This window comes from Eubalaena glacialis, chromosome 14, assembly GCF_028564815.1.
Source record: "Eubalaena glacialis isolate mEubGla1 chromosome 14, mEubGla1.1.hap2.+ XY, whole genome shotgun sequence".
Lineage (NCBI taxonomy): Eukaryota > Metazoa > Chordata > Mammalia > Artiodactyla > Balaenidae > Eubalaena > Eubalaena glacialis.
Window position 1 is genome coordinate 35,509,470 of NC_083729.1, and position 21,052 is coordinate 35,530,521.

General features: G+C 36.8%; 1 protein-coding gene across 4 annotated transcripts in view; it reads left to right on the forward strand.

Moving 5' to 3' along the window:
- The window catches only part of MTA3 (metastasis associated 1 family member 3), a 163,941-nt gene that overhangs the window by 47,638 nt on the left and 95,251 nt on the right, over window positions 1-21,052 (forward strand). For all 4 annotated transcript variants that reach the window (XM_061168800.1, XM_061168801.1, XM_061168803.1 and 1 more), the window contains 2 exons: window positions 15,882-15,945; window positions 18,156-18,273. In XM_061168800.1, the coding sequence (XP_061024783.1) occupies window positions 15,882-15,945; window positions 18,156-18,273 (182 nt within the window). The remainder of the gene's footprint in view (window positions 1-15,881; window positions 15,946-18,155; window positions 18,274-21,052) is intronic.

Sequence of the window (21,052 nt, forward strand, 5' to 3'; positions counted from 1 at the left end):
TAATTTACCCTCCTGATAGCTTGGAATCTGTTTATAAGTAATGTTGGTTTCCTTTAACAGATTGCTTGGAATGGAAAAACTAGTGAAGTATTTTTCATGTGTCATAAGGACTGAGAGAGTATATTGAAATGTAATTATCAAGACACCCCTTTGTTGAACATAGAAATTACATAGAATATACGATCATTCAGTCATGTTGAACACATTTCCTGAGTATATTCTCAATTAGGGAGCTTGCTAACTGCTTGATGAATAAGACAAGGTTCCCCAGCTTGTAAACTTAAGGAGTTTACCTGGTGGCAATTCTTTTGAATTATGAGGAAGAGATATAGATATTTGAAGCATTTGTTTTTTTAATTTTTTTGTTCTCCAAGTTGAGAGGGAGTAGTGTGGAGCCATATTTTCTCATTTATGGCTCTCATTTTCAAACAGCTGAATGGATTTAGGGGCAGTCTCCAGCCAAAGCACAAAGCTGTGCTAACCAGCCCTCATGCTGATGTAGAACAAGTGCACGTTGGCGTGATCTTGACACTTCGCTAACGTTGAAGTCATGCCCTATTTATCTGTGCTTTAACAGGAGAAAATTACTGAAGTCCCATTGTTCTTTGGCAGCAAAGAGGGGTAATTTGATGAATACTGGCTTTTTATTCTTAGGGGCATTATTTTTTTTTTTAATTTTTATTTATTTATTTATTTATTTAATTTATGGCTGTGTTGGGTCTTCGTTTCTGTGCGAGGGCTTTCTCTAGTTGCGGCGAGCGGGGGGCCACTCTTCATCACGGTGCGCGGGCCTCTCACTGTCACGGCTTCTCTTGTTGCGGAGCACAGGCTCCAGACGCGCAGGCTCAGTAGTTGTGGCTCACGGGCCTAGTTGCTCCGCGGCATGTGGGATCTTCCCAGACCAGGGCTCGAACCCGTGTCCCCTGCATTGGCAGGCAGATTCTCAACCACTGCACCACCAGGGAAGCCCTTAGGGGCATTATTAAGTGCCCAGAATTTCCTTGGTGCCGTATGGAACAGAGGAGAAAACCTGACTGAGGCATTCCTGAGGTCCTTTGTAGTTTGTGAGCTATAATACTAACTGGGTGCTACAAGCTTCCCAAAGTGGCAGGGAGGCAACTCTTCCTTCCTTCTGATTTCATTGGAAGAGAATGAATAGGACCAGGACTTTTCTGGGTAGAGTTAGTGATTCACCTCTCTCTAGTTGAGGATTTGTTTGTATCTGTCTTGTTAGGATAGATAGGATTTGAACATGAGAATTCCTTTGGAACACTTTTTGGGGTGAAGGGGAGAGACAGCATGCTTCTTGCACAGTGCCTTAGGTCATTAATAATAGATTATATGCTGCGTGGGATATAAAGCACTATAAAATTTATTGTTACGCCAGCTGCTAGACCTGTCACTGTGTGTGTGTGTGTGTGTGTGTGTGTCTATAGAATACTGTGTTCAGTTATATAGAGCCCATGTTTATTGAACTTGGCTTTTAAAAATTCTAACATTTATTGAACCTTTATGATAGGTGTTATTTCAATTGCTTTACATGTATTTTATTTGATCTTCCCAATGACTTTGTAATGTAGGTCCTGTTATTATCCTCATTTTACAGATGAGGAAACTGAAACACAAAAAGGTTAAATAACTTTTCAGTCTCACGGCTTTTAAATGGCAGATTCAGATCTTGAACTCAGATCATGTGGCTGCAAATATACAATATTATGATATATACATGACTCTAAGTGTTAAAAAGCATCAGAGACAGAAAGACAGCTATTTAGAAGCTTGTTGAATAGATAGGCTCTTTGATTTTCTATTTTTTTCACATAATTTTTCTATTTACTCAAGTCAAATGGGCAGAACTAAATTAAAAACTGAGTTAAGCATACAAACTGTACTATTTTACAGTGTTAGAGATATAAATAGCGACTGGGAACTGCCTACTTGATTGGGTGCTTAAGTTTATGGATGTGTCTTATATATGGTCCAATGCCATTTTTCCTTCATCTTGAACACACAAAGCTTGGCTTTTTAAAAGCTGCTAGTTACAGCATTGTATGTGTAGTGATTAATACCTCTTCCCTGCCTCTGGTGTAGCTAGTTAGTCGTATTTAAACAGAGCCAGTCTTTTCCTGCTTGCCAACCTTGGGATCTGGATTACAGCCTTGGAAGTTATGCTTCATTGTGTCTTAAAAGCATTTCCTTAGGTACCTCTTGATTAGTGGCCTCAATGTGTCCTATAGTAAGGGCTTTTGGACTGGATGATTTGATCTCCAAGTCTTCTTACAAGGAGTGAGTGGTGATAGAGAAACCATTATATCCATGTCGTTAGACCTGGCCCTTGCTCAGGGCATCACTGGTGAGCGTCCTGTCTACCTCATTATTTCACCTCAACAAAGTCCAAAGAAACTCTTCCAGAACCTAAATTTAGTGTCAGTAGTAGAATAGGTCTTGAAGACTTAGGTGCACATAGTGTTCAAGCAGTCTCTTAATGGCAGTATGCTTCAGAGAAAGCCTTATGTTCTTTTCCTCTTAAACAGTTTTTAGGTTAGGATTCCAGAGTATGATCATCATCATCACCATAATCACCATTATTGCTTCATAGAAGACTGGCTGCAACCACAGTTTGTCGTGAACTTTTCTTGGTTTAAGTGATGCCATGTTGCTTCTACATTGTCTCCTGCCCTCCAAAATGAAGAGCTTTCTTAATTCAGTTGAAAAAGTATCTTTAGTGGCTGTTAGAAATCTTGGGTTTTATATATAATTTCATAGGTTCTTCATATGTATAATTTTTAGGTTCTTCAAGTCAGACATCATCTTAGAGTGTGAGATTCTAGAAGCTCCTTAGTATGTCCTGTTTCTCCTTTTTCCTGCCTGCTGTGGAGCACAGTACTCAATAGCCAGTTAGACTTTGAAGCTTGCATAGTTTCCATTTTTTAAATTTTTGTTTGTTAAGGAAATAAAAGTCATCAACAGATAGTAGAATAATCTCCTCTCAGTTACTGCTGACCTTAAATGAAGTTTTAGATTGTGTGCCTTTCTCTTTTCATGAAAATTAAAGATTGATACATGGAATCACAGGTTGCTTAGGACTCTGAGGGAGAGTGACTCAGAGTCAACATCAGGCGTTTACATGGAGGGCTAAGCAGAGGATAGGAAATCTGTTTTGTGTACATATTATTTGTCACCAAACAAAATGAATTTATAAACCGTATATAGCAACCATGAGAAAGGGAGAAACGGAAAAGTTTCTAGCCAACAAGAGGTATTTGGGGGATGGAATACTGAAGTTCTTGTCTTAACAGTCAGTGTCGATGAGGGTGGGGAAATAGATAACTCTTCTATATTCGAATGTTAATATAATCAGAGAAATCAAACTTTAATGTGTGAATATCCTTTGACCCAGCAATTCCACTTTTTTGGTTTTATCTAACAGAGGTTCTCATGCAAGTGTGTAGAAATATATATACTGATACGTTTATTGCAGAATTGTTTTGTTTTATTTTTTTAGTTAAAGATTTTTTTGCAAATAAATGAGGTCATTTTCATTCATAAATATGAGTCAGCATCACAAATGTAAGTAGGAACTTGGTATTTGATAGATTTCAGGATTGCACTACTATCAGAAAATGCAAGCAACTTTCATATTTATGCTTTTCTATATTTCTACTTTGTCTGAAATGAAAACACATTAGATATATAATGGAAAAAGTATTATTTAAAAGTTTGTACATTTGGACATTAGAGAGGGAAAATGCCGTTTTGCATCCATTTTAATCCCCTGCCTTGCGTGACAACCTGGCTGGTTTTGATGAAGACAGAATAGATGGGAATCTACTAAAAACTAAACTCCTCTTTATTCTCCCTTCCCCAGTAGTAGTAAAGTACAATAGAAACATTAGCTACTGTTACCATTTGATAGCAGACCTGTTTCTAATTTAGGGGTACATTTTCCAAATGTTTTTGTTGCAAAATGCTGTTTCCTTCAAGAATTATTCTGTCGGTTTATATTCCCACCACAGTATATTATGAATATGCCCATTTTGCTGTTTCCTCAACATCACTGCATATTAAAATTTAAAGGTAAACTTTTATTGTTTATTTTATGATAATGGAAGAATTATAATTTATTGTTGAAATGGGAAAAACACACACAAAAAAGACACACACACCCCTGTAATCCCTCCACCCAGCAGCACTGACATTTTGGTGTATCTTCAGTGCATTTTCATTCCTAATCTTATGTGCATTCTTTGGATTTGGGCTGCACATTGTTGGAGTTTACTCAGAATGGCAGAGGAGCTACATTCCTTGTGTGCAGCTTCCTCTCGTTAAGCAGTGCTTATTCTTCAGTGCTGCTATTGTCATCTTTGCTCTTTCTAGGTTGGTTGGTTTGTTTTTAAATATGTGAGAAATTTGGTAGGAAAATGAATGATGGAACAGCAGGAGGAGGGGAGGAGGACAGTTAAATAAAGGCTGGAAAAATTCCATTCTTGAGACATTAATAGACATGCCTGATAGGTTTGATATATATGAAGGAGCAGAATGAATCTAGAGTAAGATTACTTTGGGGAACTCCCTGGCAGCCCAGTGGTTAGGACTCGATGCTTTCACTGCGGGGGGACGGGGTGGGGGAGGGGGACGGCACAGGACTTAAGATCCCGCAAGCTGCAAAAAACAAACAAACAAACAAAAAACCAAAAAAAGACTACTTTGTTACTTAGAGTGCTCATTCAAAAACCAATCCAAGTGTCACGATCTTACAATGGGCAGAGATTTCTTAATTAAGATCATGAAGATATTCTTCTATGTTTTCTTGAAGTTTTACTGTTCCACGTTTTATATTTAGGTCTGTTTTATGCATATGGTGTGAAGAGAGGTCAGTTAGAAAATTACGTTTAAAAAGATACTATTTACAGTATCATCAAACAATATCAAACACCTAGGAATAAATCTAAAGAAAGACGTCTAGGGCTTCACTGGTGGCACAGTGGTTAAGAATCCGCCTGCCAACACAGGGGACAGGGGTTCGAGCCCTGGTCCGGGAAGATCCCATATGCCGCGGAGCAACTAAGCCCATGCGCCACAACTACTGAGCCTGCGCTCTAGAGCCCGCGAGCCACAACTACTGAGCCCACGCACCACAGCTACTGAAGCCCACGCGCCTAGAGCCCATGCTTCGCAACAAGAGAAGCCACTGCAGTGAGAAGCCAGTGCACCTCACCAAAGAGTAGCCCCCACTCGCCACAGCTAGAGAATGCCCGCGCGCAGCAACAAAGACCCAATGTAGCCAAAAATAAATAAATAAAATAAATTTAAAAAAGTCCGCCTGCCAATGCAGGGGACACGGGTTCGAGCCCTGGTCCGGGAAGATCCAACATGCTGTGGAGCAACTAAGCCCGTGAGCCACAACTACTGAGCCTGCATCCCACAACTACTGAAGCCCACATGCCTAGAGCCCGTGCTCCGCAAGAAGAGAAGCCTCCTCAGTGAGAAGCTCGCACGCCGCAACGAAGCCCCAACGCAGCCAAAAATAAGATAAAAATAAATTTAAAAAAATAAAAGATGTCTAAAAAAAGGGAAAGATGTGTAAAAACTCCACACAGAAATTACAGAGTATTGCTAAAGGAATTAAAGATTAAGTAAATAAATGACAATAAGTCTGTTTTTCCCAAATTGATCGAAAGATTCAATGTAATTCCAAAGAAAAGCTTAGCAGGGTTGTGTGTGTATGTGTGTGTGTGTCTGTGTCTGTGTATGTGTGTATAAATTGAGAAGCTGAGTCCAAAATCTCTGGGAATCGAAAGGACCAAGAACATTTCAAAACATGTTTCGTGTACTTCTGGATGTCCCCATAGACCCATTCAAGAGGGCCTTTGTGAGATCAAAACTATTCTCATAACAACAGTAAGATGTTATTTGCCTTTTCTCCTTGTTGATTTTGGAAAAGCAAAATCATGTGCAAAAGCAATGGTGGGTAAACTGCTGGCACCAAGTCAGCAGGAATCACGGCAGTGTCACCAAACTGTGCTATAGTCGTCACTGTATTGTATGCATTTGCAATTAAAAAGAAAAGAAAAAAAAAGACAAGTTCCACTTAAGAATGTTCTTGGCAAAACAATACAATTTATTAATTTTAATAAGTCTCAAATGCCTTTTTTTAAAAATTGAGGAAAAATTCACACAACAACATGTTAACCACTGTACAGTATACAGGGTACAATTCAGTGGCATTCAGTATAAAAAATTCAGTATACTGACAACGTTGTTCAACCATCACCTCTCCCTTATTTCAAGAGATTACACATCTTCATTTTCCGATGTATGTAAGTCAAATCATTATGCTGTACCCCTTAAACTTATATGGTGCTGTATGTCAATTATACCTCAATAAAACTGGAAGAAAAAAAAGAGATTACACATCCTTTTAATGTTCCATGTGCTGAAATGGGAAGTATGCATAAATCATTTCTGCTGCATATGAAAGTGTGATGATCATTTTGAGAAAAAACTCATGGGCTTGTTTGAAATATGAGCTAAACTAGCTACCTTTTTCATGGAACACCATTTTTGCCTGAAATAACCACTGAGAGACGAACTGTGGTTATTGAGACATGAGTATTTGATGGATGTTCTTTGAAAATGAAGTAAACTAGTTACTCATGTGAAAACCTAGTTGTCTATTAAGCCAGACATTGAAGAGATTTGCAAAAATGTAAAATAACGCCACTGTTCTCGTTAATTTTTGGGGGGGAATATAGTAATTATTAATAACAAATATTTGCTAATATGTTTATTTTTATTTTAAATTAATTAATTGATGTTAAATTTTTAGTTTTAATTTCTATCATGGTAAATATTGATAGATGTAACCCACAAAGGCAAAAGTTCATTGAGGTTCTCAATAATTTTTAGGAACTTAAAGAGATCTTGAGACCAAAAAGTTTGAGAACCATTGATAAAGTCAGTCTTGAAGAACAAAAATGTTAGAGGTTTATATCATTTGATATTAAGACACTTGTATAGCTACAGTAATTAATGTAGGGTAGTACGGGTAAGTGGATTGTGAAATAAACCAGTGGAACAGAATAGAAAAGCCAGAACAGACCCGCATATATAGTACAACTTGATATTTGATGAAGGCGCCTTTGCAGTGTAGTGGAGAAAGGTATATGGTGCCAAATCAGTTGGGTGGCCCTAGGGGAAAATAAATGAAGGCTTCCCTTTGTCTCTCCCTATCTCTCTCTCCCCCCCCACACCCCCGCTATTTTTTTGTTGATGAATTGAGGATTTTGTTTCTCACTGTTTGGATTTTGCTGATTGTATCCCTCTGTGTTCAACCACGTTCCCCTCTCCCTCATATTTCTCGTGAATTGGTAATAGAGGACGTGGTTTCCTTCATTCCTCCTGCCCTGCCTCCTTCCTCTGTGGGGAAGAGTGAAGTACAAGAGACAAAAACTTCTTCATAGGTGGTGGTGTACATTAGGAGGTATATAATCTCTCATTTCTGGATGTTACTGGCATTTATTTGATGCTTATTGCCTGGAGTTCCTTTAATCACAGTTGTTATAGAGTGGTGATATTCTAATTATACTGTTCTTCTTCATATACTAGTTGGAAGGCTTCTGTGTTTTTTGGTTATGACTCTTAATTTTAGTTTTATGTTTTAGTGTATAACAACTTACAGCAGAGGCTATCAACTTTATCAGACTCAACCTCTCTTTTACATATTTTTTAATACTTCCTATGCTATTCTGGAATGAAATTCATAGATAATTTTTACTACACATGTGATACATAGTTTGGCTTGGAATTTAATTTTGGGTTGAAGATGACTAACCCCATTGTCCTCAAACATCTATTGTCATTGAAAGTAGTTTTATATCACATAGACTCTCCATACTCTGCATATTACCTGTTTTTTCCAGCTTTTAAATCTTAGAATTCTCTAATCCATTGTATCCTGAAATTTCTTCTTTTTTTTTTTAAATTATTGAGCACTTTCTATAAACCAGGCTTTCTTTTTTTTTTTTAATAAATTTATTTATTTATTTATTTATGGCTGTGTTGGGTCTTCGTTTCTGTGCGAGGGCTTTCTCTAGTTGCGGCAAGTGGGGGCCACTCTTCATCGCGGTGTGCGGGCCTCTCACTGTCGCGGCCTCTCTTGTTGCGGAGCACATGCTCCAGACGCACAGGCTCAGCAGTTGTGGCTCACGGGCCTAGTTGCTCCGTGGCATGTGGAATCTTCCCAGACCAGGGCTCGAACCCGTGTGCCCTGCATTGGCAGGCAGATTCTCAACCACTGCGCCACCAGGGAAGACCCTGTATCCTGAAATTTCAGGGATGCCTCAATGGTGAGGATATTTGGTAGATCATTTTATTCTATTTTATTTATTTATTTTTAAAGCTTAACGGTTAAAAAAATATATATTTATTCCTCCCTCCCTCCCCCCTTCCCTTCCCCCCTCCCTTCCCGAAGGCTTCTTAGTTGTGGCATGCTTGCAGGATCTAGTTCCCAGACTGGGGATCAAACCGGGGGGCCCCCCTGCATTGGGAGTGCGGAGTCTTACCCACTAGACCACCAGGGAAGTCCGTGTTGAGGCCTTTTAAAAATCTTCAGAGAAAACCAATTTTTACAGATTTATGTTTATTGATAAATAAGTAGTAATGCTAAGTTTTAAGTATATAAGTAATAAAATAGAACTCCACTGTGGATTAGCAGTCTCTCTCCAGTTTGGCTACTAACATTAAAGAAACTTACTTGGAATCTTTAAAACAAAATTCAAACAAAGGCAGTTTTCTTCCTGTACATTTCATTGTGCCAATATTTTTATTTTAAGATGTTAGATTTTTGCAGTTTTCTTCGTATCTGTAAACAAAATTTAAGTTAGCCAGAAGAGTGCTATTGAGACTATAAGTAGTGCTACTTAAGAGATGAATGTAACATAAAGATAGTTATTTACTTAGTATGCTTAGGCTCTTAGGATTGCTAAGGAGAAGGAGGACTAGAGGAAGAACACAGAAACTGGAGAAAAATCATATCACAATTTAACATTTTAAAGTCTACATGTTTAGCACACTTTTTCTTGAATGTTGTGTTTATAGTATATAATCTTTCCTTTGAAATGATCAACCCTATGGGTTCAAGTGTTTTCTTCTCCAACTAAAATCATAACGCAGAAATGCATTGGGCTGTATCACAGGATAGCCTACATATTGTCCCGAGTACTGGTGTTCCACATGGTTGTGGAAAGAAATGCTTGTGAGATTTTCCTAGTAATCAAAACAATTTGTTTGTCATCCTGTCTTGGAGAAGAGGAGCTTCCTAATCCTAGCACCTTCTTTTGAACATTCTATTTTCTCCTAGTTATAAAAGGGAAAAGTGGCACCAAGAGAGGATTTTTTTTCCCCTTGAATTCCTCTTTGATAGTTTCTTTCATGTTTGTTACCAGATCTCCAGGATCATGGGTTCATAATAACTTGTTGCTTTGCTTCTTTCCACATGCCACAAACGGAAGGGGCTTTCCAAAACACTGCTTGTCATGTTTCTTCACAAAATCCATTGAGCTATCACATTAAGCTCAAACTTCTCTTCTTGGCTTTTCATTCCTCTGTCTTACCTACTCACACAGATGTTCCAGTTTCTGTTTTGTTTTGTTTTTTGGGGACCTCCTTTAACTTCTGTTTGTAAACATCTGTTAAAGTATTCATCGTATTAACAGCAGAAAATGTATCTTTGAATAGAAATATTTGAAAGTTTCTAGATTTCTTTTTCCTCTTTGTCCTCTTCCTCCTTTTTATAATCTAAAAATTCATAAAATTATATTTTTTTGCTTATATAGGCAGTCCTTAAATACTTATTACTAAGATACAGTTAAGAAAACCATGGTTCATCAGCTCTGTAGTGTTCTCAACCAGGGGCAATTTTGTTTCCCAAGGGACATTTGGCAAAGTCTGGACCGTTTTGGCTGTCACACCTGGGTGTGGGGCTGCTCCTGCCATCCAGTGGCTGTAGGCCAGGGCTGCTGTTAAATGTCCTGTGCACGTAGGACAGCCCCTGCAGCAAAGAACTACCTGGCCCAGAAGGTCAGTAATGCCAAGGTTGAGAAAACTTGATGTTGTGCCACCATAAATAATTATTGCTCCCTTGGTATGTATAATATTCGTGCAAATTTATGCACTTTATCTAATTAGGACCCCCCTTCACTTCAAATTTAAATTTCAGTATTTTTTAAAGTCGTACGTATGTATTGGGTTGGCCAAAAAGTTCGTTCGGGCTTTTGGTAACCTGTCCGGGAAAACCCGAACGAACTTTTTGGCCAACCCAATATATAGCTGTCTGGTAATATCCAAGGCAGTCATGTGCCTGGTTTCCACCTTGCAATCATTTTCAACTTCTCTGACATTGACCTTGGCATTTATACTACTCTGATACTGCTACTGTTCATTTCTAAAAATTTTAGAAATCTCTCTTTACTTTCTCTTCTCCATTCCCTTTCCTTTGTATTTCCAGTATATCACAATTTTGTTTAACTTAATAATCAGTATTTGTATTTTATGAACACATAAATATTCCTCACATAATTCATTGTTGTACGATATTATGTTTTCCTTGGAGTTAATAATTGTTTTGCCTTTTCCTTTTGATTAGTCTTCTAAAATGTAAAAAATTTTAGTCCTTGCTGATCTGAAAATGTTTTTCACACTTGACTCATGATTTGTTTAGGCATATAATTCTGGTTTGGAAATAATTTCCCTCAGAATTTTGAATCTTTTCGTTTGACCTATCTTACATTGCTGCTGTTGAGAAATGTAAGCTTATGAAAGCATTTTGGATCTTTGAACTTCATTAATTTTTTAAAATTTGTTCATTGTAGTCAGTGGATTAAATGCTGTATAAAACTGTTTGCTGAATTTCCAATCACAGAACCAGGCATGGTTCTTTACATGAAAAAATGCTCAGAATTCAGTTTGTGGCTAATATAAGACTCATAAGACCAATGACACAAATGCCCCTTTTTTGGAGGGGGGGTCTTAAAAAAAAGAAGCATTTTATTTTGGGATACTTGTAGATTTACAAACAAAGCTGCAAAGATGGTACAGAGAGTTCCCATGTACTCTTCACTCAGTTTCCCCTAATGTTGATGATTTATATAATCATTACATCTTTATCAAAACCAAGAAATTGACATAGATGTATTACTATTGACTAAGCTCCAGACTTTATTCAGATAGTGCCATTCTTTTTCTGATGTCCTTTTTCTGTTTCACGATTTACCCTGACATTTCATTTAGGCATCATGTCTCCGTAGTTTCCTCTGGTGTGTATCCCAGTCTTTCCTTGTTTTTCATGACCTTGACAGTTTTGAAGAATAATATATATATTATATATATTTTTAATAATAACTTTATTGAGATATTGTGATGGTTAATTTTATGTGTCAACTTGACTGGGGCTATGTGAGGCCCAGATACCTGGTTAAGCATTCTGAGTGTGTCCGTGAGGGTGTTTCCGGAAGAGATTATTAGAGTCAGTAGACTGAGTAAAGCAGATTGTCTCCCGGCCCCCCCCCCCCGCCGCGTGGGGGAAACCTCTTCTAATCAATTGAAGATCTGAAAAGAGCAAAAAGGTAGAGGAAGGGAGAATTCTCTCTCTGTGTGACTGACTAAGCTGGGACCTCGGTCTCCTGCCCTCGGACTGGGATTTACAGCATCAGCACTCCTGGTTCTCAGGCCTTTGGACTTGGACCAGAACTACACATTTTGTTTACCCATTCATCAGCTGATGGAAATTTGGGTTGTTTCCACTTCTTGGCTGTTATGAATAATGCTGCTGTGAACATCCGTGCACAGGTTTTTGTGTGGATGTATGTTTTCTTTTCTCATGGTATTACGTACGCTTAGGAGTGGAATTGCCGGGTCAGAGGGCAACTCTGTTTAACATTTTGAGGAACGGCCAAACTGCTTTCAGAAGTGACTGCACAGTTTTATATCCTCACCAGAAAAGTATTAGGGTTCCAATTTCTCCACATCCACGTCAACACTTCTTATCGTCTGTGTTTTTCATTGTGGGCATCCTTGTGGTTTTCTGTGAAGTGTATCTCACTGTGGTTTTGAGTTTGCGTTTTCCTAATGGCTGAGAATGTTGAGCGTCTTCCCCCCACCACGCTGGCAAATAGTTTGCTTTTGCATATGTTAAAAATTGAAATATAGTTGACATACAACATTATGTTAGTTTCAGGTGTACTAAATAGTTACTTGACATTTGCATACATTATGAAATGATCACAATAAGTCTAGTAATCATCTGTCCCCGTACAAAGTTACAATTAGGTTCATTGCTTGAGGTTCAGGGTAAAACAATTGGGTTACCTATATTCAGAATTTGATAATAGTCCCTTTAGTTTGCCGTTAGCTTAAAATTTATCATGCTTTTTCCTGTGAGCCAAGATTTGTTCAGCATAAAGGAAGCCAACACTTTAAATCTCTTTTTAAACTACTTTTATCAACAACTCTTGGCGTGGTGGTACATGTGTTAATTACATATTCATACTTACTTCATAAAATAATTCTGACTCAGCCTCTTACTTTGTTAGCTGTTAATATATGTACATGAAAATTTAAGTGTCACATTTTCATTTTTAATGGGGGAAAAGGTACAATATACTACATTAAAGAAAAATTGAGAACTAAAATTACCTATTATCCTTTCCTCTTTGCATAAAATCTACATTTCCAAAATTAATTTATATTTTAGATTGATTGGGATATCTATCCTTCTATTGGTTTTGTAATCATGTTGTGCCTCTAAAACAGTATAATCAATGTTTCCTTATCTCCTGATATAAATATGAAAATAATGGTTTAGTGATTAAATTCTTTTGTCATTTCAGACAGTATGGAGGCAACTTTATGCTATATTCTTTTTATGAATTTTCAGTGTCTGTTATCCTATAAAATTCAAGTGGTATCTATTAGAATAACATTTACAGCATCTGCTCCTCTCCATTTAAAAAAAAAACTGACTTTAGAGAACTTAAAAAATATATTTTTTCTAGGTGATTAAGTATTAAATGTTAGAAATACTGCTTTGTCAGCAGTTATTGAGGCAAGAGAAGTAAATGAAACTATTTTTGGAAATCCCGTTTGTTGCTTAAGCACTCTTGGATGTGTGAGCATGTATTCACAGGTCATAAGAGGTTCTTCTATGGCAGCTGTAGATGCGGTAACAGCAACAGAGCAATTTCCCTGCTCGTGATTCTGTCCTTTGTAAGAGCTTGTCAGGTAATTGTTGACTTTATGTGTTGTTATATGCATTGAAGTAATAATGTTAATTTTTCTGCTTCAGTAATATGCATGAATAAAATATATTAGAGAAGCAGAAAACCTTTATAGCTCCTGGTAATCGAATTAGAGATTTCACAGGATAATATGGAATACCACATGCTCACAGAGAAATCTTTAATTTTTTTTAAATAAATAAATAAATTTATTTATTTATTTTTGGCTGCATTGGGTCTTCTTTGCTGCAAGCGGGCTTTCTCTAGTTGCGGTGAGCAGGGGCTACTCTTCGTTGTGGTGCACGATCTTCTCATTGTGATGGCTTCTCTTGTTGCGGAGCACGGGCTCTAGGCGTGCAGGCTCAGTAGTTGTGGCGCATGGGCTTAGCTGCTCTGCAGCATGTGGGATCTTCCTGGACCAGGGCTCGAACCCATGTCCCCTGCATTGGCAGGTGGATTCTTAACCACGGCGCCACCAGGGAAGTCCCTGAGAGAAATCTTTTGAAGTGATAACAACCTAAGATGATTAACAGAGAAAGATGTTTTGATGAGAGGAAATCGTTTTGTTTTGTTTTGTTTTTTAAATAAATTTATTTATTTATTTTATTTTTTGGCTGCATTGGGTCTTCGTTGCTGTGCGCGGGCTTTCTCTAGTTGCAGTGAGCGGGGGCTACTCTTTGTTGCAGTGCGCTGGCTTCTCATTGCGGTGGCTTCTCTTGTTGGGGAGCACAGGCTGTAGGCGCGCGGGCTCAGTGGTTGTGGCTTGCGGGCTCTAGAGCGCCGGCTCAGTAGTTGTGGCGCACGGGCTTAGTTGCTCCGCGGCATGTGGGATCTTCCCGGACCAGGGCTCGAACCCGTGTCCCCTGCATTGGCAGGCGGATTCTTAACCACTGCGCTACCGGGGAAGTCCCAAGGGAATCGTTTTTTAGATTTAAGGAATATACAGTTGCAAAATGTTTAGTAAACTGTAATGCTTTACTTATGTGTTAATGTTTTACTTTTGCAAAAGTTTTGCTTTTGGTAATTTTTTCCTTTGAATTGTATTTCACTCTGATAATCCAACAACAAGCTTCCTATTTAATGTATATTTGATGCATTTGTTTTTACATGTTATTTCATGGGGAGCAAGTAGTGACTTCTGTTTAGATAATCAAATGACATTATGGCATTTAAAAAATATTTTGTGAGCCCTGACCAATATCTGTAACTTGAATAGTCTATCAAAATTCTGTCAAATTTGTAGCTATACTGAAGTTTTCAAGCTGGGAGGATAATTTTAAAAGTGGTAATAAGTACAACTACCTGAATAACCTTGATTTTTCTCAGGTCTAGATAAGCCTTTTTTACCTCATTTATTTATTTATTTATTTATTTGTCTTTATTGGAGTATACTCGCTTTACAATGGTGTGTTAGTTTCTGCTTTATAACAAAGTGAATCAGTTATACATATACATATATCCCCATATCTCCTCCCTCTTGCATCTCCTTCCCATCCTCCCTATCCCACCTCTCTAGGTGGTCACAAAGCACCAAGCTGATCTCCCTGTGCTATGCAGCTGCTTCCCACTAGCTAGCTATTTTACATTTGGTAGTGTATATATGTCCATGCCGCTCTCTCACTTCGTCCCAGCTTTCCCTTCCCCCTCCCCGTGTCCTCAGGTCCATTCTCTATGTCTGCGTCTTTATACCTGTCCTGCCCCTAGGTTCTTCAGAACCTTTGTTTTTTTTTTAGATTTCATATATATGTGTTAGCATACAGTATTTGTTTTTCTCTTTCTGACTTACTTCACTCTGTATGACAGTCTCTAGGTCCATCCACCTCACTACAAATAACTCAATTTTGTTTGTTTTTATGGCTGAGTAATATTCCATTGTATTATGTGCCACATCTTTATCCATTCATCTGTCGATGGACACCTAGGTTGCTTCCATGTCCTGTAAGCCTTTTTTAAAATAGACATTTCTTTTCCAAGCACACACCCAGCTATGATCAAAGGTAAATGCCATGAGACTTCAAGGTCCATGAATCTTATTTGCCCCTTGCTCTATAGGCATTTCTTGTATTTAAATTTTAACTAGTCTTTAGAGCAGTTTCAATAAAGGGAAGTTAGTTAATCCTGATGTGAATGTGTATTATTTTAGGTTCTCATATGCAGTGGCTACTTTAAAAATTTGAAGGTTATTTCAGGCACTGGTTTGTATGGTGATGTCTTTGAAAATCCCTTGTATAAAATTACCTCATATTAACTCTTTACAGATTCAGAAACTAGCTCTTAGTCTGAAGATTGCATTGTACTCTTCTTTTTTTTTTCTTGAAAAATTAGGAAATACCTATAAAGTGTTTTTATGTTACAAGGATTTACTGCCTAACACTGTTCCTTTCCCAGATTAGTCTCTCAATAAATGTCTACAAACACAGCCTTATTTTTTAGGTTACACAAAACCAAGATGATAGAGAGTCCAAGTATATACATACATAGATTTTCCTAAAAGCCATCTAGTTTCTTAATACCACCTTTACATTTTGAATATTCCTAACTTTGTATATATCATCACTGTGAGGGTGAGGTGGCCTTTATTTATTCACTTTTCTCCTCTTTCAACAGGGGGAAATGCAGTGTTGCCCTTCTGAATGAGACAGAGTCTGTATTGTCATATCTTGATAAAGAGGTAATTCAAAATTATACTTGTTTTTGTTTTTCCCTCTATTTCATAAGAAGCCCATACTTTTGTATTATTTCTTCTTCTAACAAATTATTGCACAATGATAGCAGTATTATGGTAAAAGTATAATGACTGGACTGCATTCAGGTAATTTTATTTTTCTGGTTAACTGAGATAAAAGTTGGCAAAAACTCCCGTGTCTGTCTGTCTCTTTTGCTTGGTAATGAAAAGCTTGTAAAGTATAGCACATGATTTAGTTGGTAGTGGAAGAACTATTTTTGGCTTTATGAAATAAATGACTTCAGTATACTTGGTCCTCCTCCCTTTTTTTTCTTTTTAAATAAATAGCTTTTCTTTTAGACTGTTTGCAGATGAGATTTTACCATTGGTGGTCTGCTTTCTTTCCTTGAATCCTAATAAACTTTGTCAACTAAAAGTATATTTTTCTGTAAACTTCAAGAAACATTTTAAACATTTTTAACAAGTTGAATTAGAGCAAGCACTTCATTGAAGGGAGGAAATTCTTGTAAGCAAGACTATTCCACATTTTGCAGTTTTATGTGACTTTTATCATTTGTGTTGTGGGGAAAATATTTTACTATTGATAATGTTTCAGTATTTAACCTTTTTAATTTCATAGTGTTTGTTTTCCCAAAATCTTTATTACACATAGGTTTTTTTTTTTTTTACAGAATTAAAGGGACATATTTTCTTTTTTAAAAATATTTTACTATGCTCAAAATTGTTGTTCCCTTATCTCAAATGAAGTAAACATTGCCGAAAAAGATTGATACAAACATGTAGAACTACTATGTATTAGAAGCCTAATAAAGAAAACTAAAATGAAAATAAGTATTCGAGGCAGAAAAAAGGTTAATAGACTCATGGAATTTGGAAAAGAAGGGTAGGGTTTGTCATCAGTCTGTCTAACAGAATGATGGATAATATAGATAATGATGGTGCTCAGAAATTAGCTTTTGCTCACAGAAGCAGAAATAAAAAGAGGACATATTCAATATGTTTTAGTGTATTTTATTGTATTTGGCTGTTAAGAGAGTGGTTTGTTTTGTTTTGTTTTGTTTTGTTTTGTTTTTGGCTGTGCTGCATGGCTTGTGGAATCTTCTTTCCCTGACCAGGGATTGAACCCAGGCCACTGCAGTGAAAGCACTGAGTCCTAACACTGGACTGCCAGGAAATTCCCTGAAATTTTTTTTTAAAGGTGATATTTATGCCTTCTAATTTATTAGCAATTTGTGTATGCTAAGGACTGTAGTAGATGAAAATTTGCAAAGATCTTTAGGATTTTTTTCCTATCCACTTGCTTTTTAATCACTTAAGTCCTTTGTCAATCTGCTGTTCTTAGGGATAGGCCCTTTCAGGATATAATACAGAGAATCCTGCAGTAGGTCACCCTCAGAACCACGGTGGGAAGCAGGGACAAGACTTTGCTGGTTCAGATGATCTCCAGTGGTTATGCAGAATTCAGCTAAGGATTTGTGGCTATAGGTCATTTTATCCATTAGGTCCAGTAACTAGGGTGTTTTGCTCTTTAAGGGTCCATGGAAAGTTAGGTGGGTATGCCAGTGGTGGTAGCATGTATAGTTATGTTTATATGCCTACCTATAGGTACATATGAGTGTTTCAGAATTTAAAGGAGAACTGCAGAATTATAATTAATAGATATTTACTTGAATGTATACAGTGTGACATATTAGTAAACGGCATATAAACTAAGTTCTTCTATAGTTTATTTAATGTGAGATGTGTGTGCATTTTAATATTTTTGATAAATGTGGGCTGGACACTAAGTAAGAGTGCCGGGTATCTATGAAGGCATCCTTACTGTTTGGTGGGGGCTTTACAGCTTTAAATAATTACTTGATTTCAGGGGTCTTCCTTTGACTTTTGCTTAACTTTGCTAGCTTTTAGTTTTAGAGCAGTTAATGGGTTTCTGATAGACTAAAACAAATAATAACAACACTTTATTATCCACTTTTATTGTAAGCTATTTGTTTTGGTTTCATTTAATTTTATACTGTTTACCTGATGATAGTAACATCATGCTCTTCTTAAAGATATATGAATTTATTCACCAAAATGAAATTTTATACTCTGGAGTTTTATGGTTTCATTATTGTGACATTGGATTTATTGCTTTATAAAAAGTAGACGGAATTATGTTTACCTAGGTATTTTCTGTCATTTTTTTTTTCCAGGATACTTTTTTCTACTCATTGGTCTATGATCCTTCAGTGAAAACATTGTTAGCTGACAAAGGAGAAATCAGAGTGGGACCTAGATATCAAGCAGACATTCCAGAAATGCTCTTAGAAGGTATGTTTTCCTTTGGGTTGCAAATCCTATGAAAACAAATGTACCTTGAAACTCAAATATTTTCCTCATATGGAAGAAACAACTTTCAGGCTAAAGTTTAAAAGTAACGGGCTCTTCCAACTTTAGAAATACAACAAACAGCAATGAAAAATAATTTAATCGATCAGTTATTCATTTTTTATTTCACACTTTCGTGAGTTTTCTGCCTGTGTTTTTCTTTTAAATACAACTTTAAGAATGTTAGTGTTGTTGAACTTGTGTTTCAATGTGACACGCTCATGCCTTGAGATCCTGAGTGCCTTCATGTCATCTATCTATGGTAGCCTTGGAATCTAGTGAACATTTACATTTTGGTGGGGATTTTGACTGATCTGCGTAGTTTCTATACCAGAGAGATTCAGAACTTTGCATTTTAAAAACAGGTCTTCCTAGCAAGACTTTTCTTTCTTCTGTCATAATTATATACTTAAAACCTTTATTTTCTGATTTCAAAAGTAAAACATTCTTAGCGTTAAAAAATAAAACACAAAGAAACGTGTAATATAGAAAATGAACACCAGCCCCTTTCCTTCTTTCCAAACCCATATTTAATTACTAATATTGTTCAGGGTATTTTTTTTTTGGTACAGGCTCTGGCTCGTAATCCATTCTGGAGTGGTCTTTGTGGGATGGCAACTTGCACGTTGCTCTGCAATTGCTTCTTTCAGTTAATAGTGTTTGTATCTTTAGCATCTTTCCTGATGAGTAGAGTGGCTGTATTCTTTTCAGTGACTGTAGAGTTCTTAAGTCTGCATGGATGTGCCACAATTTATTTCCTTTACCAGTACCCTATTGACAGACATTTAGGTGTTTACATTTTTTGATATTACAAATGATGCTTCCAGAAAAGCTTTACATATACTTATGCTGTGTAAATGTTTTTCAAGCATAGCTCCCTGGAAGATATTGAAAATGCTTCTTTGCCCTTCAAAAAGGCTGTTAATTTTCGTATGAGTGAACCAGATGCTTCCACCAATAGATTATTAAAGAACCCCCCTTGCCCATTTTGTGATATTATTGTCTTGGCTTTTCATTTTTTTTGGTGTTGCTGTTTGTTTTTTTTTTTCTTTAATTTTTAAAAGTTACTTATGCTTTCCGTTACTGCTCTTCTGTAAATTTCTTGTGTATTTTCTATTTGGTTATTTATATGTATTGGCAAGAGTATTTTGCATATTAAATGTAAACAAATATAAAAGTATCTGCCCTTTGCCTACGAGTGTTGCACATATTGCCTCCTCACTTAAAAAATGTTAATGATTTTAAATTTGTTTTATTTATTTTTGTTATACAGAAATTGAGATTTTTTTTTTTTTTTTTTTTTCAGGTAACTGGTTTAATCAGGAAAATCCATTTGATGGCAGTTTTTACGTTCAAAATAATGAACAAATTTCAACAAATTAAGACTCATCTTGTGTATTTTGCACAGTTTTGGATCAAAATTAATGAAAAACTTCTGCCTAATTTGCATTTTATATATATCCACTATAGTTGTTTGCAGAAACAGGAATTTTTCACTTTGATGCAATGTGACTCTTAACAAACATATTAGCTTTCCTTTCAAACCATTTATTTAATTTTTTCTCCTAGAAAGACCTGGGGTTTTTTCTTTTTTTTTTTCTTTTTTTTTTTTATTATTATTATTTTTTTTAAACATCTTTATTGAAGTATAATTGCTTTACAATGGTGTGTTAGCTTCTGCTTTATAACAAACTGAATCAGTTATACATATACATATGTTCCCATATCTCTTCCCTCTTGCATCTCCCTCCCTCCCACCCTCCCTATCCCACCCCTCCAGGTGGGCACAAAGCACCGAGCTGATCTCCCTGTGCTATGCGGCTGCTTCCCACTAGCTATCTATTTTACATTTGGTAGTGTATATATGTCCATGACACTCTCTCACCCTGTCACATCTCACCCCTCCCCCTCCCCATATCCTCAAGTCCATTCTCTAGTAGGTCTGTGTCTTTATTCCCATCTTGCCACTAGGTTCTTCATGACCTTTTTTTTTTTCCTTAGATTCCATATATATGTGTTAGCATACTGTATTTCTTTTTCTCTTTCTGACTTACTTCACTCTGTATGACAGACTCTAACTCCATCCACCTCATTACAAACACCTCCATTTCATTTCTTTTTATGGCTGAGTAATATTCCATTGTATATATGTGCCACATCTTCTTTATCCATTCATCCGATGATGGACACCTAGGTTGCTTCCATGTCCTGGCTATTGTAAACAGAGCTGCAATGAATATTTTGGTACATGACTCTTTCTGAATTATGGTTTTCTCAGGGTATATGCCCAGTAGTGGGATTGCTGGGTCGTATGGTAGTTCTATTTTTAGTTTTTTAAGGAACCTCCATACTGTTCTCCATAGTGGCTGTATCAATTTACATTCCCACCAACAGTGCAAGAGTGTTCCCTTTTCTCCACACCCTCTCCAGCATTTATTGTTTCTAGATTTTTTGATGATGGCCATTCTGACCGGTGTGAGATGATACCTCATTGTAGTTTTGATTTGCATTTCTCTAATGATTAATGATGTTGAGCATTCTTTCATGTGTCTGTTGGCAATCTGTATCTCTTCTTTGGAGAAATGTCTATTTAGGTCTTCTGCCCATTTTTGGATTGGGTTGTTTGTTTTTTTGTTATTGAGCTGCATGAGCTGCTTGTAAATCTTGGAGATTAATCCTTTGTCAGTTGCTTAATTTGCAAATATTTTCTCCCATTCTGAGG